Raw genomic sequence first — 21,034 nt, 5'->3', positions numbered from 1 at the left:
TCTTCCGAACGGACTCGAACTGCGAGTCGTTCAAGTGAGGAAACTCACTGCGATCCATGGTGGCTCAATGCTTGAGACCACAGAGGATTCAGGTAGTCCAATCCTACCCGCGTAGGCGAGGATTGACTACAAGTGCTACCAAGTGTGACGGGAATCACACAGCACCTTGCGCTTGAGGAAGTGTTAGGAGTATACAAACTCCAAGTGAACGGCGGTTCACTAGTTCCCGGTCTTGGGGAACGGTTGACTTAGACAACGTAGTTTATAGACTGATATATTTATAGTTAGTTACCTAGAGATTGTCTTACGCCCAGCACTTTGCTCGACCACTTAGGTGGGAGAGAGCAAAAGCGACGCGGAGTCGCTCGTCCGAGACGAGAGCCGTGTCCATAGCGAGCTCGACCTCTCGAACCCAGAAGTGAAGGTTTCCCCCTTCTTTTCCTTCGTAGAGGTTAACCTTCAGCCTCAAAGACTTGGGCTGAACTGGTTTCCGTTCAGCCACAGGGGCCTGTAGGCTCCCACGTACATGGGCGATTAACCCTTGCTCGTACGTGTCGAAAGCGCTTACGCGCTCGAGCCGCTCGGCAGGTGTTGCTGCCGCCAAGCTCTGGAGGGTATCCATCCCGAAGATGCCCGCCATCTTCCGAACGGACTCGAACTGCGAGTCGTTCAAGTGAGGAAACTCACTGCGATCCATGGTGGCTCAATGCTTGAGACCACAGAGGATTCAGGTAGTCCAATCCTACCCGCGTAGGCGAGGATTGACTACAAGTGCTACCAAGTGTGACGGGAATCACACAGCACCTTGCGCTTGAGGAAGTGTTAGGAGTATACAAACTCCAAGTGAACGGCGGTTCACTAGTTCCCGGTCTTGGGGAACGGTTGACTTAGACAACGTAGTTTATAGACTGATATATTTATAGTTAGTTACCTAGAGATTGTCTTGCAATACAATTCCTAATTCAACTATAGTTTATCCTATATGTTTTATGTATGGGTGGCTGTGAGCCACCACAACGTGTCAGTGATGTTGGGTACACCATGTACCCAACTCGGAAGAGTGACGGGCACTCTTCAGGTAACCCCGTTACATTATATCCGAGATTTTTTTTTAATTAATTAGCTAAGTTCGCTTTCGTTAATTTGCTTAAGTTCCGACTTGCTTGAATATTTTTTTCTTACGAGCACGAATTTCCGTTCGATGCTTCTCATCATATTCTCGCTGCTTCGCCAGTCGCGTTTCCCTTGTCTTTAGATAGTAGCGCCTTGATGCGCTCTTTATTAAGTTCGTATTGCTCGGACGAGTACGCCATCTTACTATATTACTAACTTTATATTTATCAAAAATAAAAATATAATACTTGGATAGCTGGCTTACCATTTGCTATAGTCTGGGCCCCACCACCCAAGATCTTGCGGATATGGCATTGATTTAATCCACTTCGAATGTTTTTCTTTATTGCAGTGCTTTGCGAAATTCCATCTCTCCATCGATGATCCACACAAGCAAGTGATTCTTTCATCCATCGGAGCTGAAATTATCTTTTTCATCATATCTTCACTGACCTCTGGCGAGAAAATTTCAATGGAAGGAAACTTTGAAAATGGATGCTTACCACAACGCTCTTGCGATGGCTTTGCCTTACACTTTAATCCACTATCCAAAACGTAGTTGCACATTCCTATTACTAGTAGTAATTGTTATATATACTTAGTATTTTTATTTTTGTCATCGGCTCTGTAGAGCAGCAAGGCCATCAACATCCGTGTCTAGCTCATCGTTTCAAGACTAACTCCACGTACAGCTGCTTGCCACTGTAGATGAGACGAATCTGGTCCACCTGGATACCTTCTTTCTCCTGCAGGGCCTGCTTCACATGCAGGATCTGTTCACGGAAGGAGAAACAACGTCAGTATCACACCGTCCGAAGCGCCAGAATATCGCATCGTACCGTGTTGTCCGGCTCAAAGTTGAACGTCTGCTTCCGGCCAGTGAGCGTCTACACCAGCGCAATAAACACACTTATTAGTACCCTTCCAGCCCCTGTGATCGCGGCGTGGGGGCGTGGGTACCTTGATCTGGATCTGCATCTTGGCTTCTAACTTGGCGGCTGAGTGTTTCGAGGCAAAAGTGGCTGTGGTTCCGCAAAGTTCTTCGCGGAAATTCGAATTGGGAAATTCGTGAAAGTAAAAACAATTGGTGATAATTGGCCCACTTATATTTCATCTGATAGTAAAATTTGACACTTAACCCATTATTCCCCGAAGGGCATCTTGTCACCTCTGCGGATGCTGCGTTCATGAGAACAATGTTGAAGTGCGTGCAGGCTGCAGGACAACGCGTGCAGTTAGACTTGAGAGAGCTGCACGGACAGACCTTACCAATGTATGGACTGAGCAGCACCCCCTCGCAAGTGCATTACACTTTCCTACACTTTGTGAACACGAAAGTTCATCAAACAATAGCCGACATTCACGTATCGCCTCTGGATTTCAGACTTGTCGTACCCTCGGGCATTGGTGAATTTGACACTAAAATCCGCTGAAAGTACTGGTGATCGCTGTCTGCTTCAAAACATCTTCTTTCTCCGCCTTGCAGTCTTCTCGAACGCGAATCTAGGGTATGTAAATGATCGTGTTTCATTACAATAGCGAGTGCGAATCACTATGTAGCGGTCGACAGACTACCAGTCCACCCCCGGGAACGAATGGTAACCTGTCGTCGAAGCGGGGCATTTCAATTGCGGAACTTGGGTCAGTGTGAACTCTTAGAGCAGGTATAGCCATTCGAGCCTGTGGTTTCAGCGTCCTCACAGCGCATAATTAATTATGCATGGTGCAACAATTGCATTGGTCCTTGTTGGATTGCATTCTCCAACACAAATGCATTCATTAAATGAATGTACAATGTTGAGACGGCGGTGGAATGCTGGAACAGCAATGATAAAATCGTGCATCATTCTTTGGCTATGAATGGCTGTTAGGGAGCGATCACTCACTGCGTAAGGAAACCCCACCCACGAGCTGGAACCCAGCCAATATCCAGTCTGGGCGAGTTGCACGACTCGGAACAGATTCATAAGTATCGAGTCTTGTACCTAGAGACGTGGAAGCAGGGTGCCGACGAGATGATTGACCGCATGGAAAAAACTCTGGAGAAGAGCGTGCTTCGTGAATTTGCTGATCAGCAACAACGTGCAATGACTGGCGTGCTGAAGAAGTACAACGCACTGGGTGAAAGTTACGCAGAAATGCATGCCAAGTACTTAGCGATGTATGAACTACCAGCACGATTAACCAAGACACAGCATAGTCTCATGGTTCTTCAAGCCGAAAAGAGTGCAAGAAGTGGTGCAGGAAATACAAGTGGGGAAACCGGTTGCGATTCAGATATCCCCCACGACCGGATAGATCAACTTGAGAACGAGCTACAGGCGCAAACGGAGCGCGTGAAGACGCTTGAAGTAGCTGATCGAAAGGCTGTAGTCGATTCTGACGAGTTAGTGCAGTTGCCACCGCTCAGAGGACGTTCTGGAGATGACAATGAGCTTCGAAATGAGAACGCGCTGTTGTACGAGAGAATTAACGAGGTGGGGCAGCTAGAGCAGCAGGAGGAACGACTTCGTGATTTGATGGCTTCCTCAGAAGATCACGCAATTGTAGGCGAGCTCCAGCATCAATTGATGCAGATCAAGACGACCTACCAGCAATTCCTTGTGCAGTACGACCTAGTAACGGAGACGCAACAACAAATACTCCTGAAAAATCAGCGACTTGAGCTAGAGATGGAGAAAAAGGCCCAGGAGCTATCTACAGTTCGTGAAAAGTCAAGCGATAAAGTCCAAATTCTCGAGAATGCGATCGGGCAAGTGAAAGAGCGTGACTGGACCGCGCGAAACACGAAGTGGGAGGCTTTCCGGAAGCGTTTAGATTCATTGGAAGACGAGATATTGGTCGAACAGCAGCGCCGAAAGCAACTGGAGAAAGATTTGGAAGACAAGCAGACTCAACTACCGCTACTTGAGCTTAAGCAGCAACGTGGCAATCAAAGCGAGGTTGGCCGGCTAAAGAGCCGGGTAGACGCGCTGGAAACTCGTGAGCGCTTACTCATGGGTCAGCTTGAGGCGGCGACAAAGGCGTCAGGGCCCAGGGAGAAGGAAACCCGGCTGCAAACAGAACTTCGTGAAGCGAAAACGCTTAATGAAGACCTACTGCGCCAGCTGGAGACAATTCAAGCTCGTGTATCGGAACTGCTGCGTCTAAATGGCGCGCTCGAATCGGGAAAACGTGAGCTACGATGTGAATATGAGGACCTGGAGCTGGAACTACAATACGCTAGTTCGGGTCTCACGGATGGGGAGAAGCGAGAGCACGATAAGAAAGAGCGCGCGAATATCCATTAGGGCTAGGTGATGAGTGCATCGTGACACTGCCCAAATATTATTTTGGCTGCTGTTTGTTTGGCTCGGAAAGTCAAATGTCGGGCAACTTGGCCTCCAGTGGAGCGCGAATTGCCCACTTTCCGACTTTCCGGGCCATTTAAACAGCAACGTGGAGGATCGGAGGTCTGCCGACATGATTATGCGTCGGATTATGCCGCGGTTACCTATCGGTTCCTGGGTATGGAACTAGTTCTCGGAACCGTCACTGATGAATCAAATTTGAATTGATCATTTTTTTAGTGGAAGTACCAATTCAATTTGAAGTCAATTCATTCGTAGCGTGGACCACACTGGGCAAGGTCTTTCTTGTTTGCTTCTGCCAGTGCGAGGAAGAACAACATCGGCAACCATGACCGCAGCAAACGGCAAGAAGAAAGACCACGAAGACGTGCTTGCGCGACTGGTGCGTGACCTAGAGTCGAAGAAGACTCTGTGCCGTGTCAAGGACTACGCTGGTGTGTCCCTCGAGCAGCTAAACCAGCACGTGAAGAAGTTCGGTCCGTTGGTCCATCCAATACTTGGCGAGCAGCCTGGTTTCTTCGTCGACGAAGGCCGATTTATTCCATTTCGGATGGTGGTGTTTGGGCGCAGCGTAATCGGACCATGCATCTGCAAGGCGCTGCTGAATTGGGCTGCGTGGAGTGGCCATGGTGGAAGAGTGACAAATGCGCTAGATGAATACGTGCTGGATGGCACAACGCTTCGGGTCCCCGATGTGGCGTATGTGCCTCGAGATGATGCAAGGCAGCTGACCGAAGCTCAACGATGGACTCGTGGTGGAGAACCTTTTGCTCCGACGTTCGTGGTGGAAATCGACACTCTCACTGGTTCACATTCCAAGCTTGGTGCTCTCGATCACAAGATGCGGCACGAGTACTTCCCTCACGGTGTGCAATTAGGATGGCTCATTGATCCAAAGAACAAAATCATGTGCGAATACAAGCGATGCGCCCGAGGAAATTGTCTTGTTCGACGCGTTGGCAATAGCGCGTGGAGAGATCTTGATGGTGGTACCGTTCTTCCTGGCTTCACTGTTAATTGTGAAGATTTGGACGCTGTGTTGGACCAGGAATCCGGATCGTCATCGGAAGAAGAAGTTGATCTCGTGTGTCCTTATCCAGCGTGCACAAGACTACTCCGAAGTGCTGGTGAACATGTTGCTCATGCCGAATGGCACCGTGCTGAAAGAGCTAGAGCTCGACGTAGAGCAAACCGTGCGAATCATTAATTCAAGTAAGTACCAAGGCACGGAGGGCATGGTGACCCCTCCCGTGATCAAGATTTCCCACCACATCGCGACGGACCTGGTGCCCCGTAGCGATTCTGATCCAGCACCAAACCACTGAGGACGTGGTGACCCTCAAGTGTTCAAGTCTGCCCACCAAAACGCGGAGGACTTGGTGGAGCCTTCGTGTTGCACGATTATCGTGATCCACCGTGGCGGGAGACCTTGGTGACCCTCCTGCTTCCGTAAAGTTCATCTGCCGTTCACCTCGGCCTCGATACATCAACATTGGGTTAAAATCCCACAGAGATATTGGGCTTCGACGCCCCCAGCGACTTTCAGGGCTCTATAGTTTCTAGTTAAACACGAATAGAGGACCTCATTACCCCCCCCCCTCATTAATTCAAGTGAAGTTTTTCACGTTAGTAGACGCAACGTTTTTTGATACCTTGGATGTCACAAGAATAATAAAAAAATACTTGAAGTAGAACATTATGCCGATAGTTTTACATTTATTATTTTTTTCTCAAAAAAATTAAAGGGGTATGTATATAGATACCACTAACAGACCATGTCGTTCGAACTTACTTTTGGAAAATACAAGAACAAGCCTATTGAGGAAGTATATATATATGAACGATGGACCCAACACAACCATTCTAAATAGCGATTTGATATCAAGCGCAGGGATATCACCCATGGATGCTGATTTGAACTTTTTCGGGAGTGAAGCTCCGAAATCTGGAATCGTACTCATGATTGAAAATAGCTTTATCTATATAGCTTGAGACAAAACAAACATACACGGATTTTTAGCTATCCCCCACCGATCTAAACCCTGCATTCTATCTCACGCTGGATGCAAGCGGTTTCCTCACCTACGATTACGCACAAACTCTATATCTCGATAAAAACGATTATCGACTCACATACATCACTGGAATTACCCAAGGGGCAGCGACACCCGGTGTTGCCCTTATTCCAGGAGCTGCCGGTGATATTAGTGGCACTGGTGCGTTGAGCTGACTGTGAATGGATCATCCGTATCGGCCTCACCATCGTATGTCCTAAGCATTACGTCAGGCACCGCTGCTCCCTCTAAAGCTCTAGTGCTTGATTCGAGTAGCAATATTACCGGCATTGGTGCGTTGAGCTGCTCTAGCATCAAGAGTCGATCAAGAAGAGCGCCAACCTTCAGTTTCCGGCGTAGCGTGACGTCACGCTTGATCGAGGCGTTGTACGTCTCGACAGGGTTGTTTGTGGCAGCGAAGCCACTCGGCGTGTGGTAGCACTGCCACCTCCACATCATCTCGTTCAGCCACACGGTGTTGAAGTAGCTGACGAAGCTCGTTAGTTCAGGTAATTTGAGCCACTCCTCCTGAACCTCTTCGAGTTGCTGTCGAAACTCAGCTTCACTTCGAGCAAAATGCAGTTCATGCAGGTGACGTAGTACCATTGATGCAACACCAGCGTCTAGGACGCGCGTCTTCTCGTAGATCTTCTTCGCCACGTGAAAAAAAAACACCAGGAAGCGGAACGTGTCGTCCCCACCACAAACGTCCTGCAGCGCGTTCCATTGCGCAGCATCAGCGTCGCCCATTGCCCACCGCACGCGCAGTGGCTTCCCAGTCACAGTGAGGAAGATCTGAGCGAGCAAAGACAGCACCTCAGTGAACTGGGGCTCCTTCTGTTGCGACACTATAAAAATAGCGAGAAGGTGGAAGCGGCGCGCGCGATCGGACACGCCCACAACGACGACCGGGTAGCCGACCTGGGTCAGCTTGTAGGTGGCGTCAATATGGAGCACGAAACTGCTAGGATCGCGGTCCGCTTGCCGCAGGAGCTTTTTCGTGCTGATGCCCACGACGAATGGCTTGGCTTCGCTGCCATTTCCGACGACGGGTGTAGCGGGGCTACACATTCGGTTCACCTCCTACCTTAGTGCAACATGCACTAAGGGATACATTCAGGTGACCACCACAGGGTGGTCCACATTCACAGCAAAAGGCATATGACTGGTAGAAAGTAACACCTTCCTACCAATGAGAGTCATTCAATAGATAGGGGTTCTGCCAGCCATCCAATGGCAGAACCTCTCATTAGAAATATCAGTTTTAGGAGGAAACCCCATTTACAATCAATACAGTTCTCATTTGGCACCAAAGCTATCGTTCGGTTCCTTTATCTAGGTTTCAGTATACTTGCGGATACAAGGATACTAAACTTAAGTAAATTACTCCTACGCTTCCTCATACACGTGCGCACACGTGTAAGCTTAAGTAGTGGGTCTAAGCAGACCCATTACACCTGGTAGCACTTTGTAGTCCGTCCAACGACCGACTAACACGTTCGTATGGAATACGAACGCGGGGCTGAGAACCTGCCCTCGGACAGTAACATGTCCGTGGGTAGCCCAAACACGTCTGCAACGCATGTTGCGCGTGCAGACTGCCCCCACCTGTCGGAACCAGAGTGGGAGGCCCTCCAACGACTGTCAACAGTCATTGGGGAAGCGGCGGTAGCAACGATGTTGCGAACGCTATCACCGACGGAGCAACACGGTGTTGCTCTGGGTTTCATCGTGAAGGAACAGCGTGAAACCGCTGCTCGAACTTCGGTGTCGCCATCGGCCACACCGCGCGTGGAGTCATTGAAACTCCACGTAAGCAGCTACGTTGGAAGAGAGGGCGAACCTCTCCTCCGTTGGCTTGTCGAGATCGACACTGCCATTACGGCTTGACGTATCGTCGACCCGTTGTCGAAGGTTGCGTTCGCCATGTCATGTCTTGGCGGACGAGCAAGGCGTTGGGCGGACGGACGCCGACTCACGGACCCTACGTGCTTCAGCACGTACGAGGATTTCAAGGAGGAGCTTAAACTAGCGTTTGATCCCCCGCAGAACGAGTTCCGATCGAGGGCGGAGTTCCTCGATCTGCAACAGGGCAAGCATGACGTGCATGCTTACGCCCAAAGAGCACGGTACTTGGTCTCGAACATCGTGACCAATCCGATCGACGAGGCGACAAAGGTCGTCACGTTCATGAAGAGCCTTAGAGATGGGCCTGTGAAGACCTATCTCTTCCGAGAGTATCCAAATACTCTCGAGGCTGCAATTGCGCTTGCAATGCAAGAAGAGTTTAGTCTGCGGCAGGCTAAACTGCATGTGAGCGTCCCGCGGCTGATGCCACGACCGGTGGTAAGGCCGTCGGGAGGTCCCGAGCCAATGGACCTCTCGAGTGCGACCGCTGCTGGGAACCAGCAGCGTCGTGGATCAACGAATGTGCGTTGTTTCCGCTGTGGAAACATCGGTCACTACGCTCGCGAGTGCACAGCACCTGTGCACGCGGCGAGGAGCCGTCGTGGCGATACTGGGTATCGTCACGGGCAATAAAAAAACTAAAGGGACCAGCAGGCGCGGGGCGCCCTGCTGGTGATGCGATCGAGCGTGTCGACATCGGACACGCTGCAATGAAGATCGCTGCCCCCAGTGAGAGTCAATCTCACTGCAAGAAGCAAGATGACAAGCCGAACCTTGTCATCCTGAAGGTAAGCTCGAAGAGAGAGAAGTCTCTTCGTGCTCTAGTGGACTGTGGAGCGTCGAACAACTTTGTTCGACTGCAGAGCCTTCCAAGGCTTGACTTCGAGGAGGTGGAAACACCTCGAAGTCTATTGGAAGTGAGGCTATCAACGGGTGTCGTTGTTAGAACCGAGAAGCGTATCGTACGCGTACGCTTCTCGTATCAAGAGAAGGAGTTCGTCGACGAGCTTACCGTCCTGGAACTGGACGATAAGTTCGATATGGTGTATGGGCATGCCGTGGCTTGCACGGCATGATCCGGTGATCGACTGGACGAAGCGCACGATCGTGCGCTTCGGGAGCAGCAACAGCGCGACAGAGAGCGATGGCCCTGTCGGCGCAGCACATGCACCATGTGGTGCATGCGGCCCTCCATCAGAGACAGCGCGGAATGCGGCTGTCTCCGGTCACCCCAAGCGAACGCCAACGACTGCGAGAGTCGTTGGGAGAAGATGTGGATCGAATCAGCAGGGCCTGGTTCAATCCGATTCGAGAGGGTCTCGAAGCGTCCGGAGCGACGCGGTAGTGTCGACAGGTAATGTCGACACACAATTGGTCGAAAGACACTCCGCCGTTAGGCGTAGAGGTAAAGAAGACGCGTCGGCTCCCAGAGCCGACGCTGCAAGCAGTGCGGGCGGTTGCAAACGTCCCGCACCGGAAATGCTTGCGAGCTCGCGTGCAGCCGGGCTGCACGACGAAGCGGTGCGCGATCAAGCCGGGCTTGAACGCGTGCGCCCGCGGGTAGAACCCGCCGGCGAATACAAGGAACAACTGTCCACGGCCGGGCCTGGACAAGAAGAAACTCGCGGAGCCGGGCTCCGCACGAGAAGTGAACGGCGCAAGCGAGAAAAGCTGCGCAAGTCTCGGTCAGGGACTGAGACGCTACAAGCAGTGTCTGCCGAACAGACACAGGAGTTGGAGACAAGCGTCGAGACCCTGAGTGTCTTGACGCGTATGAGTATTGGTCTCCAATACAAGAAGATGAGGCTGGATAATCCTCCGACGTTAGCGTCGGAGTCGATGTCGCTCCCAGCCACAAGCTGGAAGCGTTTCGCTCGCGACCTGCACGATGGACGCATTGAGCAGATCTGCATCTTCTCGGACGTCGAGAGGATGACGTGTGCAGCGGAAGAGCTGAAGCAGCTCATCACTGAGGGCGCGGACGCCCTCAGCGCGAAGTCGAAGAAGGAACGGTTCGACGAGCAAGGCTGGGACTCGCTCAAGGCGAGCCCCTTTTACAAGGTCTTGCGTGAGTACAAGGATGTACTCCCGGACGACATTCCTGCGGAGTTACCGCAGGATAAGGGTGTTCAGCACGAGATTGATCTCGTGCCGGGAACGAAGTACTGCGTCACGCGACAGTGGCCACTACCGCGTGAGCAAGTCAAGGCAATCGACGACTTCTTTGAAAGTCGTCGCAATGCAGAACAAGTGCGGGAATCGAAGTCCCCGCACAGCGCGCCTACGTTCTGTGTGAAGAAACCACAGGGCGGGTGGCGCATCGTTCATGCGTACAACAAGCTGAACGATGCGACGGTACCGGCACAGACGCCGATACCTCGAAAAGATGTGATCATCGATTCGATGACCTCGAGTACTATCTTCAGTACTCTGGATCTGAGAGACGGGTTCTATCAGATCCTCATGCGTGAGAGTGATATCCCTCTCACGGCGGTAAGCACTCCGAGCGGCATGCTCTGGGAGTGGCTCGTGATGCCGCAGGGGCTGAAGAACGCCCCAGCGACGTTCAACAGGTGCGTCACGCACTTGTTGCGCTCGGTGCGCGACTTCGCACCGAGCTATTTCGATGACGTGTTCATTCACAGCCGGGCTGCGAATGGGAGGTCGGATGTGGAGATGCATACAGAGCATCTCCGCAAGTTGCTTGAGCTCATGCGAAAGCACAAGCTCTATGCGAACCTGAAGAAGTGTATCTTCGGGGCGACCGAGATACCCGTACTTTGGTGTCTCGTGGGGAAGAACGGCGTACGCCCTGACCCAGGAAAGGTCAGAGTGATCAATGAATGGCCTACGCCTTCAAACGTAAAGGAACTGCGGCAGTTCCTTGGACTCGCCACGTACTTGTGCAAGTACGTGAGCAACTACGCGGGCAAGATTCGCCCGCTGTCGCAGCTCTTAAAGAAAGAGGCTGCATGGGAATGGACTGCTGATTGTCAGCAGGCCTTCGAAGCAGTCAAGCAGGGCTTGACTGAGGCGCCGATCTTGGCGGTGGCCGACCAAGATCGCCCATTCCACGTGGTGTGCGATGCATCCGATTTCGCGATCGGATGCGCACTGATGCAACTCGATCACGAAGGTCGTGATCGTGTGGTTTACTACCAATCGCGTCAGCTGAAGCCAGCTGAGCGCAATTACCCGGTACATGACAAGGAACTCCTTGCCATGAAGTATGCACTCGCAAAGTTTCGAGTGTATCTACTTGGGAGTAGACCATTCGTGGTCTACACCGACCACGCATCGTTGCGTACGGCGATCAAGTCGCCGCACATATCACAAAGAATGGCACGGTGGCTGTCATTCTTTGCTGAATACAACTTCCAGGTTGAGTACAAACCTGGAAGGTTGAATGTCGTGGCCGACGCGCTTTCGCGTCGACCAGATTATGCGGTGCACGAGGCCGACGCCAACGCAGTTGGCGTCGTCAGGACGACTACACCCTCGTCGTCCTTGTTGGATGACGTGAAGGCCGCATACGCACATGATGCGGATGCGAAGCAGTTGTTGGAGTACTTCTCCACACCTTCTGACAAGTCTCGTCAGAAACTGGCCAAACACCTTCGTGCCCGTGTACACCGTTATCGTGTACACAATGGTCTGCTGCTTTACAGCGCAGTCGACGACAACGCAGATCGCATTGTCGTGCCGGATGATCATGAGCTGAAGCTCAAGATCACGTACGAGTACCACGATGCCCCGACATCGGGACATCCTGGCCGTGAGAAGACATACTTGCTTCTCACGCGTGACTTCTACTGGAGTCATCAGTACAAATGGGTACGCAAGTACGTTCGTGCTTGCGAGGTATGCCAGCGTGTGAAGCCTGCGCCCAACTCGCAGGCTCCGCTTCAATCACTACCGACTCCGTCGGAGTGCTGGCAGTCCATTTCAATGGACTTTGTTTTTGGTCTTCCGCAAGACAACAAGCGGAGGACTGGTATAGTGGTCTTTGTTGACCGCTTCAGCAAGATGGTGCATCTTGCTGCAGTACCAGCCGAGGTGACAGCCAAACAGACGGCATGTCTGTTTGTCGACATGGTGTTTAGACACCATGGGATGCCACTCGACATCGTGTCGGATCGGGATCCGCGCTTTACAGCGCGATTCTGGCAAGAAGTGTTTACACTTCTTGGGACGCAGTTGTCCATGTCGACTGCGGATCACCCGCAGACCGACGGACAAACAGAGCGTGTGAACCGCGTGTTGGTTGACACCATGAAGAGCTACGCGCACTCGTTCCATCAATGGAGCGACTGCTTGCCGATGGCGGAGTTCGCCATCAACAACTCGGTGCATGTCTCGACAGGACACACACCGTTCTACGTGAATGCCATGAGGCACCCACGCGTACCGAGCGTACTTGGTGCGGTAGCTCCTTCCTTAAGTGGGGGAGGGTATCCGGTTAATTCAAAACAACCGGATAAGCACGCTGATACAAGCAATGTATCAGCTGTGACGACTCGCGCACGTACTGCGCGCAGTCATGGCGACGACAACGCAGTGTCTACGACGGGCGTAGACACTTTAAACCACAACGGACGTCACGCGCAGGCCGGGCCTGCTGCGAACAAGGAGCACGAACTGAACCAGGGGTTCAGCTCGGATGCAATGGACTTTGTCCAGCGTCGACACGCCGTAATTCGGTTTGTCCAAGATGCAATAGCAGCTTCTGTCGATCGACAGAAGCTGAATGCCGATAACATCGGCAGGGGAAACACAAATGAATTCAAAGTTGGCTCATTAGTTCTGTTAGCTACTCAGAACCTAGCTAAACATGCAGTTTCCGATTTCGGAGCAAGCTTGCTTGCTCCGCGCTTCATTGGGCCATTCACCGTGCTGGCGAAGCATGGCAACGCGTACACACTGGACATACCGTCCAGCATGCGCCTGCACCCAACGTTTTACGTTGGGCGACTGAAGCCGTACGTTCAGCACGAGTCACCTACGTCTGGTGACTCGCCAAAGCGCTCTCGAGCGCGGCGACGCGCTTCGAGACGCCAGAGAGTCTCGTCCCGACCTCGACCTTTACGTTCGAGGTCGTCTGCGCAACCTCCGCGAGCTGAGCCTTCAACAAGCTCAGCTCCTGACGCAGAGCAGCGAACTGCGACGCTTGGAGACGCTCAACAGCCTCCAAGCGAGACTCAAGGTTTGGTTGACCAAACCCGGGGCGTCTTCCCGCCCCCCCCCACCCCCGTTGCGAGACGCACGCGGGGCAACTCGCTGGATCGTCCAGCGAATTGTTGGTCATCGGAACCAGACCCAAGGTCCGGTTCATTTTCGTATTCGTTGGAGAGGATTTCCTCCCCAACACGATACGTGGGAATCACGGAATGTCCTGATGGAGGACATTCCGGAAATGGTGACGGCGTACGAAGGCCGCCACCGCCACCTCCGCCGAAGGGCGTAAAACTTGGGCGAGCGCTGTAGTCGCCTACAGCACTCGGATAAGTGCTGCGATTATCCGCAGCACTAGAAGACGCCTGCGCCTGAAAACTGGCGCGCAGGGTCTTGAGGTCGTCAGGTACACACATGGACGTGTACCCGTTGACGTCCCGCTCGGTGATGCGTACTGCTCCAGGGTAGCAGTACTCACAAGCAGTACTGCGCAAGGAAGTCCAATACCGACTGCACCATGGTGCAGTCGTTCAAGTTTACCACGCTTCGAGAACTTCTCGTAGCGCTCCCGCGCCTGGTAATCCGGTCGCGATAGCCAGCGGGGTTCTTGTTGAAGTTTTCAACAAAGGCACTCCAACTTTGACAAAGTGCCTGCCACTCGGGCACTTTGCTTCTGCGAGAAGTCTTCTTGCTCGCAAACCATCGGAGCTCATGGAAGAGCCCGATGTAGTAGTCGCGCCTTTGATTCGTTAACGGATCAAAGTGTAATCGCTTCGCGACGTCATCGTCAATGATGGCGTTGCACGAGTACAGCGCGTACAGATTCGGTGGCGCGGTCGCACCGAATCGGCTGCCGATCTCAGACTGAGACGGCATCCACGGCTCGCGCACTGGCTCAGTGTGCGAGGCCGCAACAACAGCGGATGGAGCAAAGTCATCTCCATCCCGCGGAGTCGTCAAGGCTCCGGTGGCAGCGAGCGGTGTTCCACTGCCGCTGCGCGAACGCTTCGAGCCCGAAGCGTTCGAGTCGTCCTCGCGTGGACGACGTAGACCCACATTGGGGTCAGTGTGGCCCGGAGACAAGGTGTCCTTGTCTCCTTCGAGTTCCCCCTCCTCGACTTCACTTCCGTAGTCGAGGGGAACTCCCTCTCCACCCGGAGAGTAGATGCCCACTCCGGTTTCGACAGCAATGATCTTGCCTGTCTTGTTTCGGATGGCATGTTTCTCATGCCATATCGAGTGGTATCCAGCAACAGAGAGGCGACTCTCTGTTGCCACGCTTGTCGACATCGCCGTCGAGGCGATGCCAGTAGCGGTCGTGGCTGAGGCAGCGGCCGTCGTCGCCTTGGAGGCGACGACAGCACTTGCTCTTGCCGAAGCGGCCGGCGTCTTGGACGAAGACGTCGTTGGCGTGCTCATTGGGAATGAGCACGTGTTCTCCCGAAGAAAATACGGATTGACGTGTCGAGACCGGCACGTCAAATCCTAACGGGGGGATGGTGTAGCGGGGCTACACATTCGGTTCACCTCCTACCTTAGTGCAACATGCACTAAGGGATACATTCAGGTGACCACCACAGGGTGGTTCACATTCACAGCAAAAGGCATATGACTGGTAGAAAGTAACACCTTTCTACCAATGAGAGTCATTCAATAGATAGGGGTTCTGTCAGCCATCCAATGGCAGAACCTCTCATTAGAAATATCAGTTTTAGGAGGAAACCCCATTTACAATCAATACAGTTCTCATTTGGCACCAAAGCTATCGTTCGGTAGCAGTACTCACAAGCAGTACTGCGCAAGGAAGTCCAATACCGACTGCACCATGGTGCAGTCGTTCAAGTTTACCACGCTTCGAGAACTTCTCGTAGCGCTCCCGCGCCTGGTAATCCGGTCGCGATAGCCAGCGGGGTTCTTGTTGAAGTTTTCAACAAAGGCACTCCAACTTTGACAAAGTGCCTGCCACTCGGGCACTTTGCTTCTGCGAGAAGTCTTCTTGCTCGCAAACCATCGGAGCTCATGGAAGAGCCCGATGTAGTAGTCGCGCCTTTGATTCGTTAACGGATCAAAGTGTAATCGCTTCGCGACGTCATCGTCAATGATGGCGTTGCACGAGTACAGCGCGTACAGATTCGGTGGCGCGGTCGCACCGAATCGGCTGCCGATCTCAGACTGAGACGGCATCCACGGCTCGCGCACTGGCTCAGTGTGCGAAGCCGCAACAACAGCGGATGGAGCAAAGTCATCTCCATCCCGCGGAGTCGTCAAGGCTCCGGTGGCAGCGAGCGGTGTTCCACTGCCGCTGCGCGAACGCTTCGAGCCCGAAGCGTTCGAGTCGTCCTCGCGTGGACGACGTAGACCCACATTGGGGTCAGTGTGGCCCGGAGACAAGGTGTCCTTGTCTCCTTCGAGTTCCCCCTCCTCGACTTCACTTCCGTAGTCGAGGGGAACTCCCTCTCCACCCGGAGAGTAGATGCCCACTCCGGTTTCGACAGCAATGATCTTGCCTGTCTTGTTTCGGATGGCATGTTTCTCATGCCATATCGAGTGGTATCCAGCAACAGAGAGGCGACTCTCTGTTGCCACGCTTGTCGACATCGCCGTCGAGGCGATGCCAGTAGCGGTCGTGGCTGAGGCAGCGGCCGTCGTCGCCTTGGAGGCGACGACAGCACTTGCTCTTGCCGAAGCGGCCGGCGTCTTGGACGAAGACGTCGTTGGCGTGCTCATTGGGAATGAGCACGTGTTCTCCCGAAGAAAATACGGATTGACGTGTCGAGACCGGCACGTCAAATCCTAACGGGGGGATGGTGTAGCGGGGCTACACATTCGGTTCACCTCCTACCTTAGTGCAACATGCACTAAGGGATACATTCAGGTGACCACCACAGGGTGGTTCACATTCACAGCAAAAGGCATATGACTGGTAGAAAGTAACACCTTTCTACCAATGAGAGTCATTCAATAGATAGGGGTTCTGTCAGCCATCCAATGGCAGAACCTCTCATTAGAAATATCAGTTTTAGGAGGAAACCCCATTTACAATCAATACAGTTCTCATTTGGCACCAAAGCTATCGTTCGGTTCCTTTATCTAGGTTTCAGTATACTTGCGGATACAAGGATACTAAACTTAAGTAAATTACTCCTACGCTTCCTCATACACGTGCGCACACGTGTAAGCTTAAGTAGTGGATCTAAGCAGACCCATTACAATGGGTCTACCTTCGGAGTCGGTTCGCCACGTAAACGTGAAGGGTGTTGTCTCCTCTTCATGCCCAGTAAAGCCAAAGTTGCTAACTTTCATTCGGATAGCCGCCATGACGTCGCTGCCGCCGAGTTGGGTGGCAACATAATGGTGCAGGAAGCGTTGCACCACGCTGAGCGGAGGCGCCGTTGAATCGTCCAGCCCGAAGCGCTGGATGAGCGAGTGCCAAATCCGAGCTGGGCGTAGCCCTTGCTTGGCCCAGTCGCGAGCAACATCCTTCATCAGAAACGTCAGGCGGGGTGGAACGGTCCCGCGCGCATCCGTCACGTGCGTGTTGAGCTCGTCTATAGCCACAACATCCAGAAGTTGGCATGCTCGAACACGACCGCGCCAGGGGCATCTGAGTGCGGGCGAGGCAGTCGCGCATGCGGTGCAGTCACAGCGCAGGAGCTGCGGGCGCATGGAGTGCGGCGTGGCATCGCTGCAGATGCAGCAGTTGCCGACGTCGCTCTTTGCCACAGTAAACTTCTTGAGCGTCTCGAGGAGAATGTCGGCGTCGGAGCGGGGGAGTGCGTTGGTGAGCGTTTTCCAAACGAGGCAGGGCATGGTGGCGAAAGCACGGCAGCGGGTGGGGAGGATGTGATGCGAAATTGTTGGTTGATTCGATTCTGACAAGGCACCGTAGTTGATATGAAACTCTGATTGGTTGAAAATATGATATATGCGTGTTGTGATTGGCTCGAATTTAGCAAAAGTGCGGCTGTCTGCTGTGCAGTATTACCTGCAGATTGGTGGTGGCGGTGCGTCGATTGTAGTGTCCATCGTCATCTTGGCGTGTGCGCACAAGGACTTGGCGTGCTGATGAACAGTTTCAGTGCTTGTGATATAAATTGTCGTGGAATAGGCAGGTCCTCCAATACTCGTCCATATAAAACTGGATATCCAATGACCTTAACAATAGCTACATCGACATTACTTTCAAGTTCGTATCCGAGAGCAATATTTACCTTGAACGAACTCACTTGAGTAGAAAGAACGTTCTCTAGCTTGCCATAGAAAACAGATGGCTCAATTCCCTCATATAGGTGAGATTCCATATGATTACCATTGTAAAAATGGTACTTGGGTCAGCCTTCAAAAGGGTTTTTAGGCTGATGCTTTCCTCCTTGTGCACGGCACGTATTGAAGGCATGCATTGCAGGCATGAGCTTTGAATGAATCACTTTGAGTTTTACTCTCTTGCAAGCAAGTGCCTCGTCTTCGGTTGTCCTCCTACTTCGCAAATGTAGTCTGGCGACATATACTTCTTAAGAGTATCAATGGACATTGTACTCCTTCGCAACCAGTCTTTGATTGATTGGGCGTGACATATTACTAACATATAACCATCTTACCATCACTTTGACGCGGTAGCTGCTATCCCACTTGGTAGCTTGAATATTCAATCTCTTTAATCTTTCTGGTACGTACGCTAATATATTGCCTATATATAAACTCGAGGTTATATTATTTTCGTGAAATCGACTTTATAATTTCGGATCTTGTATCAGGACCGAGTTGTTCTATATTGGGGTTGTCTTTATATGTGACGGGAGTCACACAGCACCTTGCGCTTGAGGAAGTGTTAGGAGTATACAAACTCCAAGTGAACGGCGGTTCACTAGTTCCCGGTCTTGGGGAACGGTTGACTTAGACAACGTAGTTTATAGACTGATATATTTATAGTTAGTTACCTAGCGATCGTCTTGCAATACAATTCCTAAGTCAACTATAGTTTATCCTATATGTTTTATGTATGGGTGGCTGTGAGCCACCACCACGTGTCAGTGATGTTGGGTACACCATGTACCCAACTCGGAAGAGTGACGGACACTCTTCAGGTAACCCCGTAACATCCTCCCCCACTTAGACTCGAACTTATCGACCAATCGGGGCGAGCGGGAAGTTTCTCTTACTTCCTCGCTCGGTCGATAACCATCGACAAGAGGCCGAGCGTTTCCGCTCGCGCTCTCCGCTCTCCCGGAGCACTGGGGCATTCCCAAACGTGCTCCCTGGCCTCCACGTCGGCCTGGCACGATGCCTCAGAGGAAGACACCTCGCGACGCGAAAGCGTCCAGGACTAAGCCCTGAAGTCTAAATCGGCCAAGCCTCGCGGCAAGGCCTCCGCGTTGGGGGAAGCCGTTGATGCGGCTTCCCAGGCGATTAATTCGCCTGGCGACGCATCCGTATCCGCGTCTGCGAACACGCGCTCGTGACGCCGTGGTTCGCCCGATGTACCACCGGACGACCGTCCAAACCCTCGGTTTGTACATCGGGACCGAAGTCCTGGGTCGCCGAGCGACCTTGAGCACTGCTCCTCTCCTGGAGCAGTCTCACACGACGAAGGTGACGCGCCAAGTCACAAAGGCGAGTCTGAGGACGTGTCCTCGGTCCATGGGGACCTGAATGGGGATGGGGACAACGTTTCCAAGTCTCCTGCGGACACTGTGCCCACGAATGACAGCACCGCGGGTGGCCAGAAGGACAGCGACGCTAAGGCAGCGTCGCCAGCCAAGCGCTTGACGCTCGGCGAGGGTCTCCAGCGAGCCCGTGACGCCAAGGTCAAAGAGGCCGGGTCGAAGAAGCGAATCGCTTCTCGGTCCCCTCCCAAGGGCCGGACTAGAGGGCTTGATGTTATCAAGTCCCTGTTTGACTCCTCGGAGTCAAACTCGGAGGATGAAGAGGGACAGGTACATGTCCCGGAGGAGGTCGCTAATGCGCTCGACGAGCAGCAGGAACGCCTCCAGGAGGCCCGGACGCGCCAGTGCCTCCCGCCTCCTGCGCCGCAGCCAACTCCTGGCGGGGGTGCTTCGGGAGAGAGGGAGCCCAAGCACACCAGGGCTACTTCCCGCCCGATGAGAACACGGGTTCTCCGTTGTTCCTTGAGAGGCTCGTCGCCCCTCGTGGCCTCATTGGAGGCCCCACCTCCCGAGGCGCGTACGAGCGCGACTTGATTCAAAAGGTGAACTTGTTCACCGAGGATATTGAGGCCGCTTGGTGCGTTCTCCTGGCTCCGCATCGGATGCCGCTCAAGAAGTTCACCATCATTCGCAAGAAGGGTGAGAACAGGGGTGGTCTCCACCCGGTGTGGGGTTACCCTTGGGTCCAACCCGAGAACACTTACACCGTGGCCCAAGAGGACCTGTTCTGGCGGTGGGTTGGCCTGCGTGGGCATTCCGCGCAGGAGCTCGATGAGCTCAAGGAGGATCGCTTGCTGCATCGAATCCTCGATCAGCGCGACCTCCGGATTCGGTTTGCCCACCTCGTGAGTAAGCGGATGCTGTACTCCAAGATGGAAGGACTTAAGCGTAGAGCTCAGTCCGGCGCTCGAAATGAGCGCGGGTACGGTGTTCATGCGTCTGCCACCGTACCCCGTCCGTCGGCTAAGAAGCCGCAGACTACTTACGAAGCTGTCGCTGCTTCTGTTCCCAGATCGCGACAGCCTTCGGGCAGTCAGCCTGGAGCCGCTCGATCGGCTCCCATGAGTTCTGTGACGAGGGATACCCTCGCCACTTCACCAAGAGCTGGCGCTTCCTTTGGCGGCGCCGCTCACGGAGCACGCGCTCCACGTGGTAGTGGGTTTCCCCATTACGATCGAGGAGGGCCGGTGGAGGCCTTGCTCGACTATGCGTACGAGGCTCCGCCACGGCGTGAGGCTCCGAGATCGTCGGCGCGATCTCCCGATCAGTCCGTGCTGCTTCAGCAGCAGGAGATCCACGATCTCCGTGATCGAGTGTACACTCTGGAGATCGCGTTGGGTCTCGGCCCTGGTGGGCAGGCTGCCGCTCAGTCGGGCAAGCCGGGGTCTCTTTCCCTCCTTCGTGGGGACGTGGACCGACTGAGTCAGAAGTGTGGGGATCTCCACTCCCGGGTCGATCGTCGTGTGTCGTCGTACGACGTCGACTGTCTTGGCTCACCTCCGTTCTGAGCTCCAGAACCGGCCGAGCTATCCGGGCTATCGGGAGACGCAGTCCTATGCGTACTCCCAGCCGTACTACGGCTCCTACCCGTACGGCGGGGCGTCTTCGAGGCCGCAGGCTTACGCCTACGACCAGTCCCCTGTGCCGGCTTCCGCGTGGCGGTCGCCACAGCGGGAGGCGAGCGCTCGGTTCGAGGTGGTGATCTCGCCACCTCATAATCCTCTTTCGCTTCCTGCGGGGGATCAGAAGCCTGAGTGTCGTGGTAGCGCTTCAG

The 21,034-nt window shown here is 53.3% G+C and overlaps 4 protein-coding genes across 4 annotated transcripts; 2 read left to right on the top strand and 2 right to left on the bottom strand.

Moving 5' to 3' along the window:
• Positions 1 to 3,128: 3,128 nt before the first annotated feature.
• KRP23_417 (uncharacterized protein) lies at positions 3,129 to 4,403 on the top strand (the record flags this gene model as incomplete). The annotated part of the gene is made up of 1 exon (XM_067888864.1): positions 3,129 to 4,403. The coding sequence occupies one exon, from the start codon at positions 3,129 to 3,131 to the stop codon at positions 4,401 to 4,403; it is 1,275 nt and encodes a 424-aa protein (XP_067750976.1).
• Positions 4,404 to 4,791: 388 nt separating this feature from the next.
• Positions 4,792 to 5,670, top strand: KRP23_416 (uncharacterized protein; the record flags this gene model as incomplete). The annotated part of the gene is made up of 1 exon (XM_067888853.1): positions 4,792 to 5,670. One exon carries the CDS (start codon positions 4,792 to 4,794, stop codon positions 5,668 to 5,670), a length of 879 nt encoding a protein of 292 aa, XP_067750975.1.
• Positions 5,671 to 14,553: 8,883 nt separating this feature from the next.
• KRP23_415 (uncharacterized protein) lies at positions 14,554 to 14,826 on the bottom strand (the record flags this gene model as incomplete). The annotated part of the gene is made up of 1 exon (XM_067896017.1): positions 14,554 to 14,826. One exon carries the CDS (start codon positions 14,824 to 14,826, stop codon positions 14,554 to 14,556), a length of 273 nt encoding a protein of 90 aa, XP_067750974.1.
• A 1,035-nt stretch (positions 14,827 to 15,861) lies between these two features.
• On the bottom strand, positions 15,862 to 16,134 carry KRP23_414 (uncharacterized protein; the record flags this gene model as incomplete). The annotated part of the gene is made up of 1 exon (XM_067896016.1): positions 15,862 to 16,134. The coding sequence occupies one exon, from the start codon at positions 16,132 to 16,134 to the stop codon at positions 15,862 to 15,864; it is 273 nt and encodes a 90-aa protein (XP_067750973.1).
• Between the last annotated feature and the right edge of the window lie 4,900 nt (positions 16,135 to 21,034).

The sequence above is a fragment of the Phytophthora ramorum genome (genome assembly GCF_020800215.1).
Source record: "Phytophthora ramorum isolate Pr-102 chromosome Unknown Phyram_PR-102_s0001, whole genome shotgun sequence".
In the NCBI taxonomy this organism is placed as follows: Eukaryota; Oomycota; class Peronosporomycetes; order Peronosporales; family Peronosporaceae; genus Phytophthora; species Phytophthora ramorum.
The sequence above is the reverse complement of the archived record's forward strand: the minus strand, read 5'-3'. Positions and strand labels throughout refer to the sequence as shown.